Source organism: Ischnura elegans, chromosome X, assembly GCF_921293095.1.
Source record: "Ischnura elegans chromosome X, ioIscEleg1.1, whole genome shotgun sequence".
NCBI lineage: Eukaryota > Metazoa > Arthropoda > Insecta > Odonata > Coenagrionidae > Ischnura > Ischnura elegans.
This window is the reverse complement of record NC_060259.1, coordinates 31,650,645-31,663,713: the sequence shown is the minus strand read 5'-3', so window position 1 is coordinate 31,663,713 and position 13,069 is coordinate 31,650,645. Positions and strand designations below refer to the sequence as shown.

General features: G+C 38.9%; 2 protein-coding genes across 2 annotated transcripts in view; one reads left to right on the top strand and one right to left on the bottom strand.

Moving 5' to 3' along the window:
* Positions 1 to 3,332, top strand: part of LOC124171060 (SET and MYND domain-containing protein 4-like) — a 54,183-nt gene extending 50,851 nt beyond the window's left edge. The window contains exon 5 of the mRNA XM_046550208.1: positions 2,148 to 3,332. Coding sequence (XP_046406164.1) covers positions 2,148 to 2,646 — 499 coding nt within the window. The 3' untranslated portion in view covers positions 2,647 to 3,332. The remainder of the gene's footprint in view (positions 1 to 2,147) is intronic.
* Positions 3,333 to 3,977: 645 nt separating this feature from the next.
* LOC124170800 (MOXD1 homolog 2-like) overlaps positions 3,978 to 13,069 on the bottom strand; it is a 969,195-nt gene continuing 960,103 nt past the window's right edge. Inside the window, exon 11 of the mRNA XM_046549766.1 lies at positions 3,978 to 5,661. Within this exon, the coding sequence (XP_046405722.1) occupies positions 5,374 to 5,661 (288 nt within the window). The 3' untranslated portion in view covers positions 3,978 to 5,373. The remainder of the gene's footprint in view (positions 5,662 to 13,069) is intronic.

The following is a 13,069-nucleotide window of genomic DNA, read 5'->3' as shown; positions in this document are numbered from 1 at the left end:
GAGTGAGACACCACACTTTTACCAGTAATTTATTGCCAAATGCACGTAGGAAGCAAGGAGGGAAATGGAGTTTCAGCAGCAAAGAGCTCTTATTTTCGTCAAACGCCTGCAGCAACTCTTTCCCTCAGATCGTGGAAGCTCATTATGGCTTGGAAATCCAAGTGAGGGACTCGCAAACAACATTTTCCCTAATTCCGTCCGTTTTCAGCAATTGCCAATGATTGTCTAATGCGTAAAGTGCGCAGCACCTCCGAAAAGTTGGCCTTCACTTTTTCCATGACTTCCGTATTGAACCATTTTATTCTCTAATGCAGCTTGCATATTAGAGTATTATTTCAACAATTAAACGATCCAGTTTCAGTTATAACTTTGGCATAAAATATTCAGATGTATTCAGTTTCTGCACAACATTTTGCGTTTGGCCCGAATGTAATTTTATTGGTGTATACAGATTATTCAATATAAACACGCGTAGGACATGTCACTCAACATGTTACGGCATTTCAAAAAATAAAAGAAACCCGACGAGTAAAGGCGAATAATTCCTATTGTTCAACCTAGAGGTGCTGCGCGTTTTTTTATTAACATTGTTCCATATTTTTGAGAGTGAATAGCCAGCTTGGAATGAAAATAATTAAAATATAAAATTTCATTGGGTTTTTAAAGATTTCTTTTGAAAATCGATAAGGGGACGACTCAGACGAATTATAAAAATGAGTCTTAGCCAAGTCTGGTTCATTAAATGCCTCTGCCACCACTGTTAGCTATAGCGGTATCCTTGCTTTCATGACATATTATAATAATTATCTTAAGACATAATAAAGGCCGGGAAAACTATTTCAAACCGCCTTAAAGTGTTGATTTATTCTTTTGCACCCATTCGTAAAAGAGTTTCTTACAGAAGTTCAAATAATTTCATGATACGATTGTGTATCGTAGGTGTAGGGAAATCGTATAATTTTTTCATCAGCTTAGAATATATAAATAATAAATTATTTGAATTCGTGTAACATAATGGACACTAAATTCCGAAACGAGAAGGCGAATTGAAACGTTTTCGATGATATCTGCAGTGAGCTGAATCATTTGTCAGACTAATGACCTGATTCAAGAAATATACTGCCGCTTCCGGAGAGTGATGTATGGATCAGTTTCTTTTTACGCAGCTTAAATTAAAAGGCATTAATAAAACCTACAAATCCTTTATGCATATCAGAGCCGACAAAATGATAGAATACTTTCCAATTCGTTATATAATCTGTGTTTATCTACCTTCTGCGTATTTTACTACTCCCGACGTGCTACTTTGATTAAAATGAGGCATTAAGATGTAAGTTAAGTTAAATCACTAAATAATTCTAACCGCACCAATAAAAGATATTTATTTAGGATCAAGAAGAGATTATTAACAAACGACCAGGCTTATTATGCAGGGAGTGGTATTCCTTCTTAACTGCAACCAGAGATATCATTTTTTGCCTACATTCATGACCATTTCAAAGAAGAGGTTTAGCCTAATGAATGAATACGGATAGTAATTTTGATGGTGACGAATAATCATTTATTCCTGTTCTGTACATTAATATCAATACCAAGCGCAAAAATTCATTGAAACGTAATAACTCTGTTTGGGTATTTTTTAAAAGATTTTTTTACATAGTTAAGAAAGTTGCTGTCCTAAAGTGTGAATTAGCTGCATTCTTGAAACATAAACCGGTCCCTTCACCTCTACGATACATACAGAATTATAATATGTGCTAATAAAAGAATGAGTGACTATCAAACACAGATTAATCAGCTGATAGCAGCGACGCAGGAATATAGCAAAAAATAGAGAATTTCATTATTTTTGTCACTTTCGTTATTAGGAGAAGAAAATGCATTAAAATTACTAGCTTCAGTTAAAATGCTAACTTCATTTCATAGGTAATGAAGAGGGGCCACTGTATTTATGAAATTCCAAAATAATTCCATATTTTTTGGCATTGTAATTTATTTCACGTTCTCTGCGAGATGAAGGATTTCTCGTGATTACGACCGATATTTTCCCGTGTCACATACCACGAGGGCTCGTTTAGTCTCTAAAGGTGCTATAAATCAATTTCTGTATCCTGTCCGGCATTAATGTGAACAAACATATTTTTCAGCGGCAAGTTCTGCGTGGTGCGGGCCTCGAGGAGTATTCGATCCGGCGAGGAACTTCTGGACAATTATGGGGTCCATTTTGTAAACACGCCCCTGGCTGAGCGCCAGGCTGCCCTCCAGAGACAATACTTCTTCCAGTGCCGCTGCGTCGCCTGCACCGAAGAATGGGAAACATTTGATAAACTTCTAGCGACGCGATACAAGTGCGCAAGTTGTGGATTTATCATCGGGACTACGTTAAAACAAACAAAAGCCTGTCCTCAATGCAACAAAGGAGATCCCATGAAGATAAGGAAGCGGCTAGTGCAGTTGAATACACTGTACTCCGAGGCATTACAGAGTCTGCTCGATGGTAGAGTGGAAGAAGCAATGAAAGGTTTAATACGTTACTACGAAGAGCTTGAAAAACATGTCGTTTGGCCCAACAAAGAACTTATCAAATGCCAACAGGCAATGAATCAGTGTTGGAGTCTTTTGGGAAACAAAGACGATGTACCATGAGAATGATTTATCTGGTGACTTATCGTATGGTGCTGTGTTTCATAAAGGATTATTGATTTTGAAAATCTTTGTCGATACCGATTCAAAAATATCGTGGAATTGTGCGTTTCAGAACACAGATTTTGAATAAATCAAGTGCGACAGCATTTTTAAGAACATTCGTTTCTAATATGTGGGCTACTGAGTTTTTCAAATAATAAATCCTGAAGAGACAGAAGTTTTCAAATAGTGATTAAATACCTGAGGGTATTTTCAATGAAACGATGTTTATAGTTTTATCCTTTTATAAACTTACGCTACGGCGATCATAAATTTCCAAAAGGTTCTTTTATCTTTGAACGGGCACGTTAGTGTAATTTTATTGATGAAATGTAAGATCTGGAGGCTAAATCAGCAAACTCTGGTTTCCACTGAGTTCTGTACTGAATTTCATAACTGAGCGCTGGTTTTCATTCCATTTCTTGGGATGAGAATAGAAATATGAAACAGATAGTGTATGTAAACCAGGAATGCTGTAAAATACTGGGCTTTTCAACTATAAAGTTATTTAAATTGCAATGACCATTACCCTTTGTCCCAGTAGAAATTTACAAGTAAAATGATTAAGAAAAAGAAAATGCCACATGTTACCAATCATCCATGAAAAGAAATTCGCATCAAATAAAGAAAATATCATGTGAAATATATTTATGCCTGCCAAATATTCTTCCCCCTAAAATCCTTCCATCCATTATTTTATGAATTTTCAAGTCTATTAATCGAAACAGTAGTAATGGAAGGTTGTATTACAAAATACAATAACACTTGCTAGAAAAAAATATTACCTGTCTTTAGAATTTCCATAAAACGAGATGGCATTTTTGGATGGACTACTTCAATTTCGAAAGCAGGTGAGTACTGGTAAATGCGCCAATACGTCTAAATATTTGCAGCTGACATTTGGCTATTCTTAACTTCAAAACTTAATATAAAACAAATTCACAGAAAAAAATTTCACATTAAAAAATGTATATGATATAAAAATATTATGCCTAATACTGGAGGAAATATCTTCCACAAACTGAGAAATGAATAAAACTAACCTGGTATAAAGAGATAAAAATGTGTCGAATTTTCCAGAATGCTCTGCTAACGATATTCATCGTAAAACTCTGAGCCATAGAATAATACTAGGCAATAAAATATGTGTAGCTATAACCAAGCAAAGACTACCATCAAACCTTTTTAACTTACAGAATACACACAGAAGACAAATTCCAACGTGAGGCAGCTGGAACATGCATAAATATAAACATCTCTCTTCCTCCCTCTGAAAAAAGTATGATGACAAATTACACATCTCATATACTTTATTCTATTTAAGTGTACAAACGTATAATACAGTGAACTTTACACGCACATTTTGTACAGGGTATGACTAATGTATACTCACGTGGACTAATTAAACGATGATGGGTCCACAAACGGCAATGTGTAGAAAAACACATATTTTTTTGTTCATTTTGCTTGTGCGGTACAGAAAAGCAAACATCTGGGCGGTTACATTCCATTTCAAGATTCCATCTACGACAACAAATTGTGCTAATTAACAGCGTTAAATAACAGAGCATACTCAAGGATCCACAGACGGACGCTAAGAGAGCTCACTTCAAATCATTTAATTAACAAAATAATTAGGAATGCTTCATAAATAAAAAAAGTCACACTGGAGTCGGCAATCACATCGAAAAATTCCTCGGAAACACATTTCGTGTTCCCCTGACGGCTACTAGAATTCAAACAGCGCACTTTTTGTCCTCCCAGTTGTCTGATATGACCTATGCAGTTAATGTCGAAGAATACGAATACTGTCATAATCCAGTAGACTAGTCAACTTATCATGCGACCGTACTGTCTTGTTCTGGGCCAGCCATTAAGGCACCACTTCGGACCCCACCAGCAATCACACAACGAGTCATCGCTTTCTTTACTCTCTCTCCCTTCCTCAAACTCATTAAACTCTTCTTCTTCTAAATCACACATCGAGCGCTTAATTAAAAATTGCATTTTGAGATCGAATCGATTCTTTGAATTATTTGTCCATCACATCCTTCACATTTTGATCACGCACCAAAACGTACTCCTTCCAGTCCTTTCCCCTTCATTTATTGTATATCACCTTGACAACATCCCCCTGGACAACTCAAATGCCCAACTTTTTTTGTTGGCACTAAAGGAGCCAAAATTTTAAGCCTCCCGCCTCAGCGAACCCACGATCCACTTCGCGCCAAAAGAAAAACAAATGAAGAAACAAAACCGAAGAAAGCATTGCTTAGAATCGCAACACAAAAACACATCTCTTTCCTCCCGAGAAGTTTTCTTTTGCTACTTCCTCGTAGTTCGAAAAACCCTCATGTTTGCACTTCGGCGTCCTTTCTCTTCGACGACGGAATCGTCACTCCGACAGCGGCAGGAAACAAAAACATAGTCAAAGAGGGGTAAAGGGGGGCTTCAAAGGTTTTTTTGGCGAAAAAGACTTTCCAATCTCCTCCTACATCTTCTTCCTCCTTTTTCATCTTCTTCTAACCATTTAAAATGAATTAGCACCATTTATATAATGAGAAGGTTATGTACAAAAATAAATACATCGCCAGGAAAAAAGGTTGTTTTCGTTTTATGTCGTACTTTCTCTTTTCTTTTTTTCATATTTTTTAAAGGTATTTCTTCTGGTCTACGACAGGGGCGGCTTCACCTCGACAACGGCAGGAGCGACAGACACAGCAGGGGTAGCAGAACCAGAAACATTGGCCCTGACTTGGGCGAACCGCTGCGGTTCAACTTGGACGACTCTTGTACACCGAAATAAACTTTCCCGCGGTCATCGCCAACCACATAGTTGCCATCTTCATCCACATCGCCATCACCCTCGCCTGGTTTCCGCTTCCTCAGTGGCTTCTTCTTCTTTCCCAGACAGCTAGGCGGCTCCTTGTATGGCTTCGTGATGTTCGGGTAATAAGCCTCGGAGTCTTCCGTGCCCTGAAAAGGAGAATGGAAAAGAAATATTATACCTGGTCTCACTTTCTTTTTGATCGACGTAAATCAATTACTGATGATCAAAGTAATCCATCATGTTCTCGCTTTTTTCCTAAAAATTATTATGAATACTTGAATGAAAAAGATAGATGGCAATTTTTCATAAATTTATTTAATAATTTACGACGCGTTTCGACCACTAGGTCATTCTAAATATACATGAGATTATAAAATGAAAGTTATTATTAAATAAATTGTGAAAAATTGCCATTTCTATTTCATTTAATCAGGATGTGTTTCCACTACATCTCGCCTGCCTAAATTACTTTCATTAAAATATATATTACAAACAAATGAAAAAGGACCGAAAACGAGAATAATTTATGGAATACGACGAAGCAAAAGCGATTTTTTATGTAAAAAATATCATTGAGTAGCAGACGCACACGCTTAGAAGGATATACCATTGAATATTTCACATATGTATGTTTGATACCGATTGAATTAATGCTATAACTAGTAGACAGACTTAACAGATACGAGATAGATATTAAAAAAGAGCTTTTACGACGACAGTAAAGAAAATTAAATATTACGACGGTATAGAAAATTATACGGCCAATTGAGAATTTCTTTTCTATAAAGAAAATTGGATTGAAAATATCTCCTGACACAAGAGTAAAATTCATGGCGGCAGTGTAAATGGAAGTAATAAAGGTACATAAAATAACCATTTCTCATAAAAGAAGGAGGCAGAGGACAACGCCTTTAGCAAAATAATAGCATAGGATAAAAAGATTAACCAGCTGAAGAACGGAGTGGTAGCCAACGTATAATCAAACCTTCGGTTGATGGCGAATGAGGGCGGATTGAGCTACTGATACTCGCTGTCCATCAAAGTGTGCCTTGGAAAGAAAATTCAAACAAAAATCATGATTGAAACAATTGCAGTTTGGACAGAGGAGAATCGAAATTCAGTTATTTCAAATATGGAATTCTCGTTCTGAAGGGAAATTTGAGTGGTGCACGAATTAATCAACACGAGCATACTCTCGATAACCACTTTAAATGCGACATTCGCCCCGATAAATCAATTTGGAATGCGGGAGGAAGGGTCATAACCTTTTTAAAAATGCGAAGTATCTTAACTGAATTAAGCTCTTCGCTCTCTTTCACAGCAGCTCACCAGAAATCATTCGGAGTCGAAACGATTAATTTAAACGGCTGGGATGGCTAATTCCACTGCAAATTGAACGCGAGCAATGGATGTGAGGGCATTTTTCCATGATTGTTTATCCCTCCTGGCAATTCGAACATTATGATTACTATTTTTCATCAATTAGGGTAGATATTTCTCGACAAGTTTTGCTTTCATTGATATTCTTTGCGTTATTAGAACTCATTAAAGGTAATATAATTTTATAATTATTTTTGGAATAAAATGAGGGAATAATCGTTCCTCATTCTCAGAATAAAGGACAAATAGACGTCTTATTTGCTAATGAATGTCTGAGAATCACAATATACACAAGGAAAAGTCGATTTCGCCTATATAATAGAGAGCTCAACCATGGATTCTGGTTCAAATATGGGTAAGAACCTGGTTATCCAACGATAATCCTCGTATTTGGTGTCACGCACAAGAACACAATATGAAGAGTACAAGAAAAATCACTTTTAACAGTTCAATATCCATGCTCTCAAAGATTATTCTACACAGTATTTTTGAGGAAAAGGAAGATTGTCTACTGGAGATAAATTAGGAAAATTATTTGAGTGAGGTGGCAGGGGGGAAACTGAAAAAAATTAAGAACAGAAACGCGAAATGACTGAAAATATACGTATTTATAATTTTTTAACGTCTACCTTACGCCACCTTACGGCATCTGCTTCGTGAAAATAATTATCGTCACGTCCCTGACTTATTTCTATTTTTAAACCATTCGCTATGATTGAAAATAAAGCCTGACAATAAACTGATAAATTTAAGAGGAGCAACACCAACGTTAAACTCCGAAAAGGGACATTGAAATAGTGTGAAGCAAACCTTCCTTAAAAGCTAGTGGAGCCAATTGGAAAAACTGACTCGATTAAGTAACACTCATGCTCTCAACAAAAATATAGCCTCACAATAAACTTACAAATTTAAGAGCTACAACGCCGACGTTAAACGAAACGGGACATTGAAATAGCGTGAAGAAAACCTTTCCGCAAAGCTGGTGTATTCAATTTGAAAAACTGACTTGATTGAGTAACACTCAAAACCTCGTCTCTGGAGACTCCACGCGATGGTTTGCGACGAGGGAGACAATGAATGAAATAGGATTTTAGGACGGTAGAGAGACAGAACGCCGCGGTGTGGGCTCCATTGGAAGCTCCCGCAGGGGGTGGAGGGGTACATAACGTGGTTCCGGGAATAGATAGGGGCGGACTGTTGAGGGGAAGTGGGATGAGAGATAATGGATTCGGAAGAAGAAATAAAGGGAAGTGAGACTTGGCTGAATAAAAGCGGCCCCTAATTGAGTAGAAAGAAACAGTGAAGCTGGGGACAAAATTAATCCATCGGTCAAGATCTGAATCTTGAAAGACAATAGAGGAAGAAGGCGTTGGAATCTTTTCCCGGGAGACGAATGAGAATTTTTTCGGCAGCTTGGGATAATCATTACGAAGGTGCATCTTTCACAGTCGCATATAATGCGAAGGCTTCCTTTCTGGTGTTGACGGAAATGCCTGAGCGCAAATAATGCAATCCTCACAAAGGCATCTTTACTTTAGAAAGGCGGGAGCAGAGGGCTCGAAATCCGATGCTATTACACTGGTCGGAAGTCCTGGAGATGGATGCACCTGTTTCCAAATCCGTTTCTATCTGAATGCTAACGAGAGAGCAAAAACTTATTTATTCATGCATTGCGTATTTGCTTTTTTTTCGGAGAAATACCATCAATCCCGGCGGCTGAATGCATCAAAGACATTTGCGAAAATAGAATACTCAGAGCTTGGGATACGCATTCATTAAAAACCATTTTTGTTTGTCTTTCAACTTTCAAAAGAGGCGACTCGAAGAAAAAATTGATTTCTACATGAATGAATAATTGTTTTAAAAATTTTTGATGATAATTTCGAATCCGAAATGATGTGACAAAAACTTTCATGCATATAAATACCTCGTACAATAGCCCTCAATATTAAGACATCAGTTCAGTATATCTCCACATGGAGTTCCACAATTTTACCTCCACGATGTTTACAGTACCTACTCCTAATCAAACATTTTTATGCTTACAAAAACAAAAAACTGAATAATTATTTACTTGGGATTATTATGCATGAAACTAAAATGCATGACAGAGTTAACAATGGATTAAGTAGTTTTCCAAGAATAAATTAAAATATCCTATCAGAACGTTCATTTATATATACCTAACGATCCGTTAAGATACGATGATAAGGCCACAAAAACCAATTTAAGGATTGCTGGAAAGTTATTGATACAGATTGAAGTCAAAGAAGGTCCTTAAACGTTTCCGTTTCGGCAATGACTCGGTTTAAAAGATTTAGATTTATTCACTACGCATAAGCTACGAAAACCGTAAGGCTGCTTTGATGAGCATGAATAAACCCCACATTTAGGCTATGGTGAATAGCGTTTAAGCGAATCAAACTTCCCCTCTATGCCACCGGCGACTGTATTAAGCTACGTACCTAAGCTCGATGATAATATGAGTCGGGGATTGCAAACTTATAATTCAGATTCGAACCCAAAATCTGAGTGAAAAGCCTAGAATTCAGCCAATAACTGAACTCCCTAGATTTATATTCGGCCAGGGTAATTTCAGTATTCAAGGAAACTCTCCTCAAACCCACGTTGAAGAACGCATGGGTTATGGCATACTGCTCGTGCACCTGGACGAGACGAGAGAAGACAAGTACACTCGAGTCCGGAATGAAAGATTGTGCTCTGCTCACGTTGACCGCTCACCTGAGTGTGCACGCCCGGAGCTGTTTTAATTCCATCATTCAGGGAAAACTCTCTCCTTGAACGTACGCTAAAAAGGCGCGAGGGTCATAAGCGTACCACGACTACGCTGCCCTACCACCTTGACGAAACGTGGAGATACGAGGGCACTTGAACCGGGACGAACTACCGCGGTGAAAGACTCGGCGTCAAATGACTCACCGTCAAATGATCCTTGGCAAACGCTTTTATGCGGCGCCGTGGAGCTCTCGGCGGGATGAGAGGCCCTTGGTGCCGTGGGTCACGGACGCCAGCCACTCGGCTGAAAGGAAGCCTTGCCTCACTTTCCCTTTTCGCCTACCCTAAACTGTGCACATCCCGCGCGCACCCGAAATTATTACGGGGGCACCTTACCTCGGTCAGGAGCGTAACCACGAATGTTACTGCGCAGAATTCTCCTCCCTACCACTAGATGTGCAGTCTGCCCCCGCGCATTTAAATGAGTCCACAAAACTCACCACTCGCGTAATTGACGGCAGAGCTTACGGTTTGTATGGAGACACCGAATATCCGTGGATTGCGATAGCTCAAGGATCATTAGAATATTGTATATTTAGATAATTTTAATTTAGACAAAATAATTGTTTTACGTCAGTATGCAGACCTGTAATCTGTAGCCTGATTACAAATTTGGAACCTATAGTGGCTGAAATACATTGAACTCTATAAGGCTTTGGCGAATTTTCGGCGCCTTGACGAACAAGCTGTGATTAGTGCCGTTAACCGAAATTTATATCCGTGATGACATAATTCACCATTTAAAAAAATTCAATGTTATCGATTACGGGTCAATAGTCTATTGCAAATGTTAAGAATAAATGCAGAGCTGAAGCCTCAACAGGACCAACCGGGGACTCTTCCAAGCGACCACTTTTAGCTTAACATTCTAAAAGTAATTGCAATCACTAATGCCCTTGCACAAGAATGCAAACACTACGTACAAATGAATATATATTGCATTAATGTACAGTTAGTGTAACAATATACAATTCCTATTGTGCTTAATAGATGACAGTTCAAAAACATTCCTTTCAACATCATACTTGTTTCAAATATTTGAGAACGTCACTTTAGAGCCGCATGGTTTATCCCCATTGCCTTTCTTTTTTCGAATACGAATTGGGGAACGCATGATGGTGTAGATGTAGCCATAAATCTCACATATCAAATCGTTTCAAAAATTTAAGAACGGTCACTTAGTACAGCATGGTTTATCCCCAGTTTCTTTCTTTTTTTGAGTAGGGATTGGCGAACGCATGACCAACGAGACGTAGTTCCAAATCCCAAATCTCAAATCTCACATACCATCCACAAGTTTTTGCTGATGCTCTTTGGTGATTCCCGGGCCTCAATCTTGCCATATCCCATTCACCCTTTCTCTAAACATAAGCCTTATTCTGCCGCAACAAAGAAGTACACTAAAAAATAAAACCCACTCGGTTAAACGTAGATGTTAGAGGACCAGATCCTCACCTATGAAATACTTCAGCCTAATTCATATCGAGGGTATAAATTTCTTTAATAATGAAAAAGTTTGCATGTAAAAATCATAGTCCATTTTTTTTAGTTGTCTAGTAGTATTAAGAGTAATTAATGCAAAACCAGAACTTAAACCAGTAACTAATGATACAATAAACGTCGAAACTAGTTTTACAGTTAGCCAATTAAAGTGCACATATACGATGACATACGCATTATTTCACATAAAAAACTTTCACAACACCATGCCTCATACGCCTCAATGTACTTTCAGCAAGTAAGCTCCCTCACATATTTTACTTTCTGATAATAATTATTGGCAAACCCCTGGCATTCTCCATTGCTCCTCTCTTTAAACCGCGCTCTAAATTCCACCACAACCACACGGCAGGTGAACGGCGAGAGCACTGCGACCGCATGCACGTCCTGACGCTCACGAAATGAAAAAGACACGCGGAAAAAAAATAAAAGCAACGCAAGGCCCGAATGCCGCCATTTTTCGACCACCACCACCCCCGCCAGACCACTTAGCGCGATTTTTTTTTCACGTGTGGAGGGGGAGGAGAAGGTTTTTGCGGCTCGTTTTGTTCGAATGAAAGACTCGAACCGCTCCTTGCATATTCGAGGGATCGCCGGGAGAAGTTTTGGAGAGGTCGGCAGAAGTGGTGCGGAACAAGGGTGCCGTGCAACAGCCACCCTCGAACGCTGGAGAAAAGAAGTCGGCTGCCATTGTTCTCAAGCGAGCCGTTGCCTCACGTCGGCTATCCCCCAAGAACGAGAGAGACTCGTAAGAAAAACGTCGGACCTGAAGGATTGTGGAAAGAAATTACGAAGCGGTAAGGAGAGTGTGGGGGAGGAGGGACTCTTTTGGGAAATTTTTAAGGATGAAGTCTAGAGGCCGTTTTACACGGTACACGGAATTGCGCAATCCGACGTACGTGCGAAGGCGCAATCAAAATTGCGTCGCGTAAAGCGGTGCATTTGATAGAACACATGCGAGAATGCGTGGATGCGAGACGGCAAAATAGCCCTTGTTCTAATTTCGTTCATGCATTCGCGCAATTCCACGCCATTTTAGAAATTAACGCAGCCCTAACCTGCGCAAATCCGTGCCCCGTGTAAAACGGCCTTTGCGGTGGTTTTCGCCTCGTGGTTTCCGTGAGGTACGCCATGGATTTTGCTTCACACCGTGTCACATCATCGTCCCTCATTTCTGATTTCACTATCGGCCCCGTACATTTTCACATATTCTTCTAGGCCAACTTTATTAGTGCAATAGAACCGAATCACACGGCATCTGCATAGGATGCGAAACATTCTAGACTGATTGTTAATGGTTGCCGACAGTCAACGACAATGCGTGCCTTCCATCGCATTGAACCTTTTTAATCGCCGTTCCTTCGCAGGTATCAGCGGCGTTGAATGGATAAAGTCAGATGGATAAATTCAACAGTCGGTCAGCGTATGTTGACAAATTTTCACCTAGATTTTTATTACTACTCTAATCGTACCACTAAAGAGCATTACCTTAGAATCTAGCTCTAATCAGCGATCCCTCGAATATGCAAGGAGCGGTTCGAGTCTTTCATTCGAACAAAACGAGCCGCAGAAAACCTCCTCCCCTCCACCCGTGAAAAAAATCGCGCTAAGTGGTCTAGAATAGAGATGGCAAGTAAGTAAAGATTACGAATAACAGACACTCAAATCTATTTTCTAAAATTCCAATCAGTTTAAAATCAAGACGTAAAACAGACAAAATGCATCGTTAAAAACATTTCGACAAACTTTCCCTAAAATCCATGTTCCCATTCGGATTCTTAGTCATCACTCCAAAATATCCGATAGAGGGAACCCAAATTAAAGAAAGAATCGGATAAGGAAAATAGAGTAATTTAAGATAGATTCTGATAATCCAAC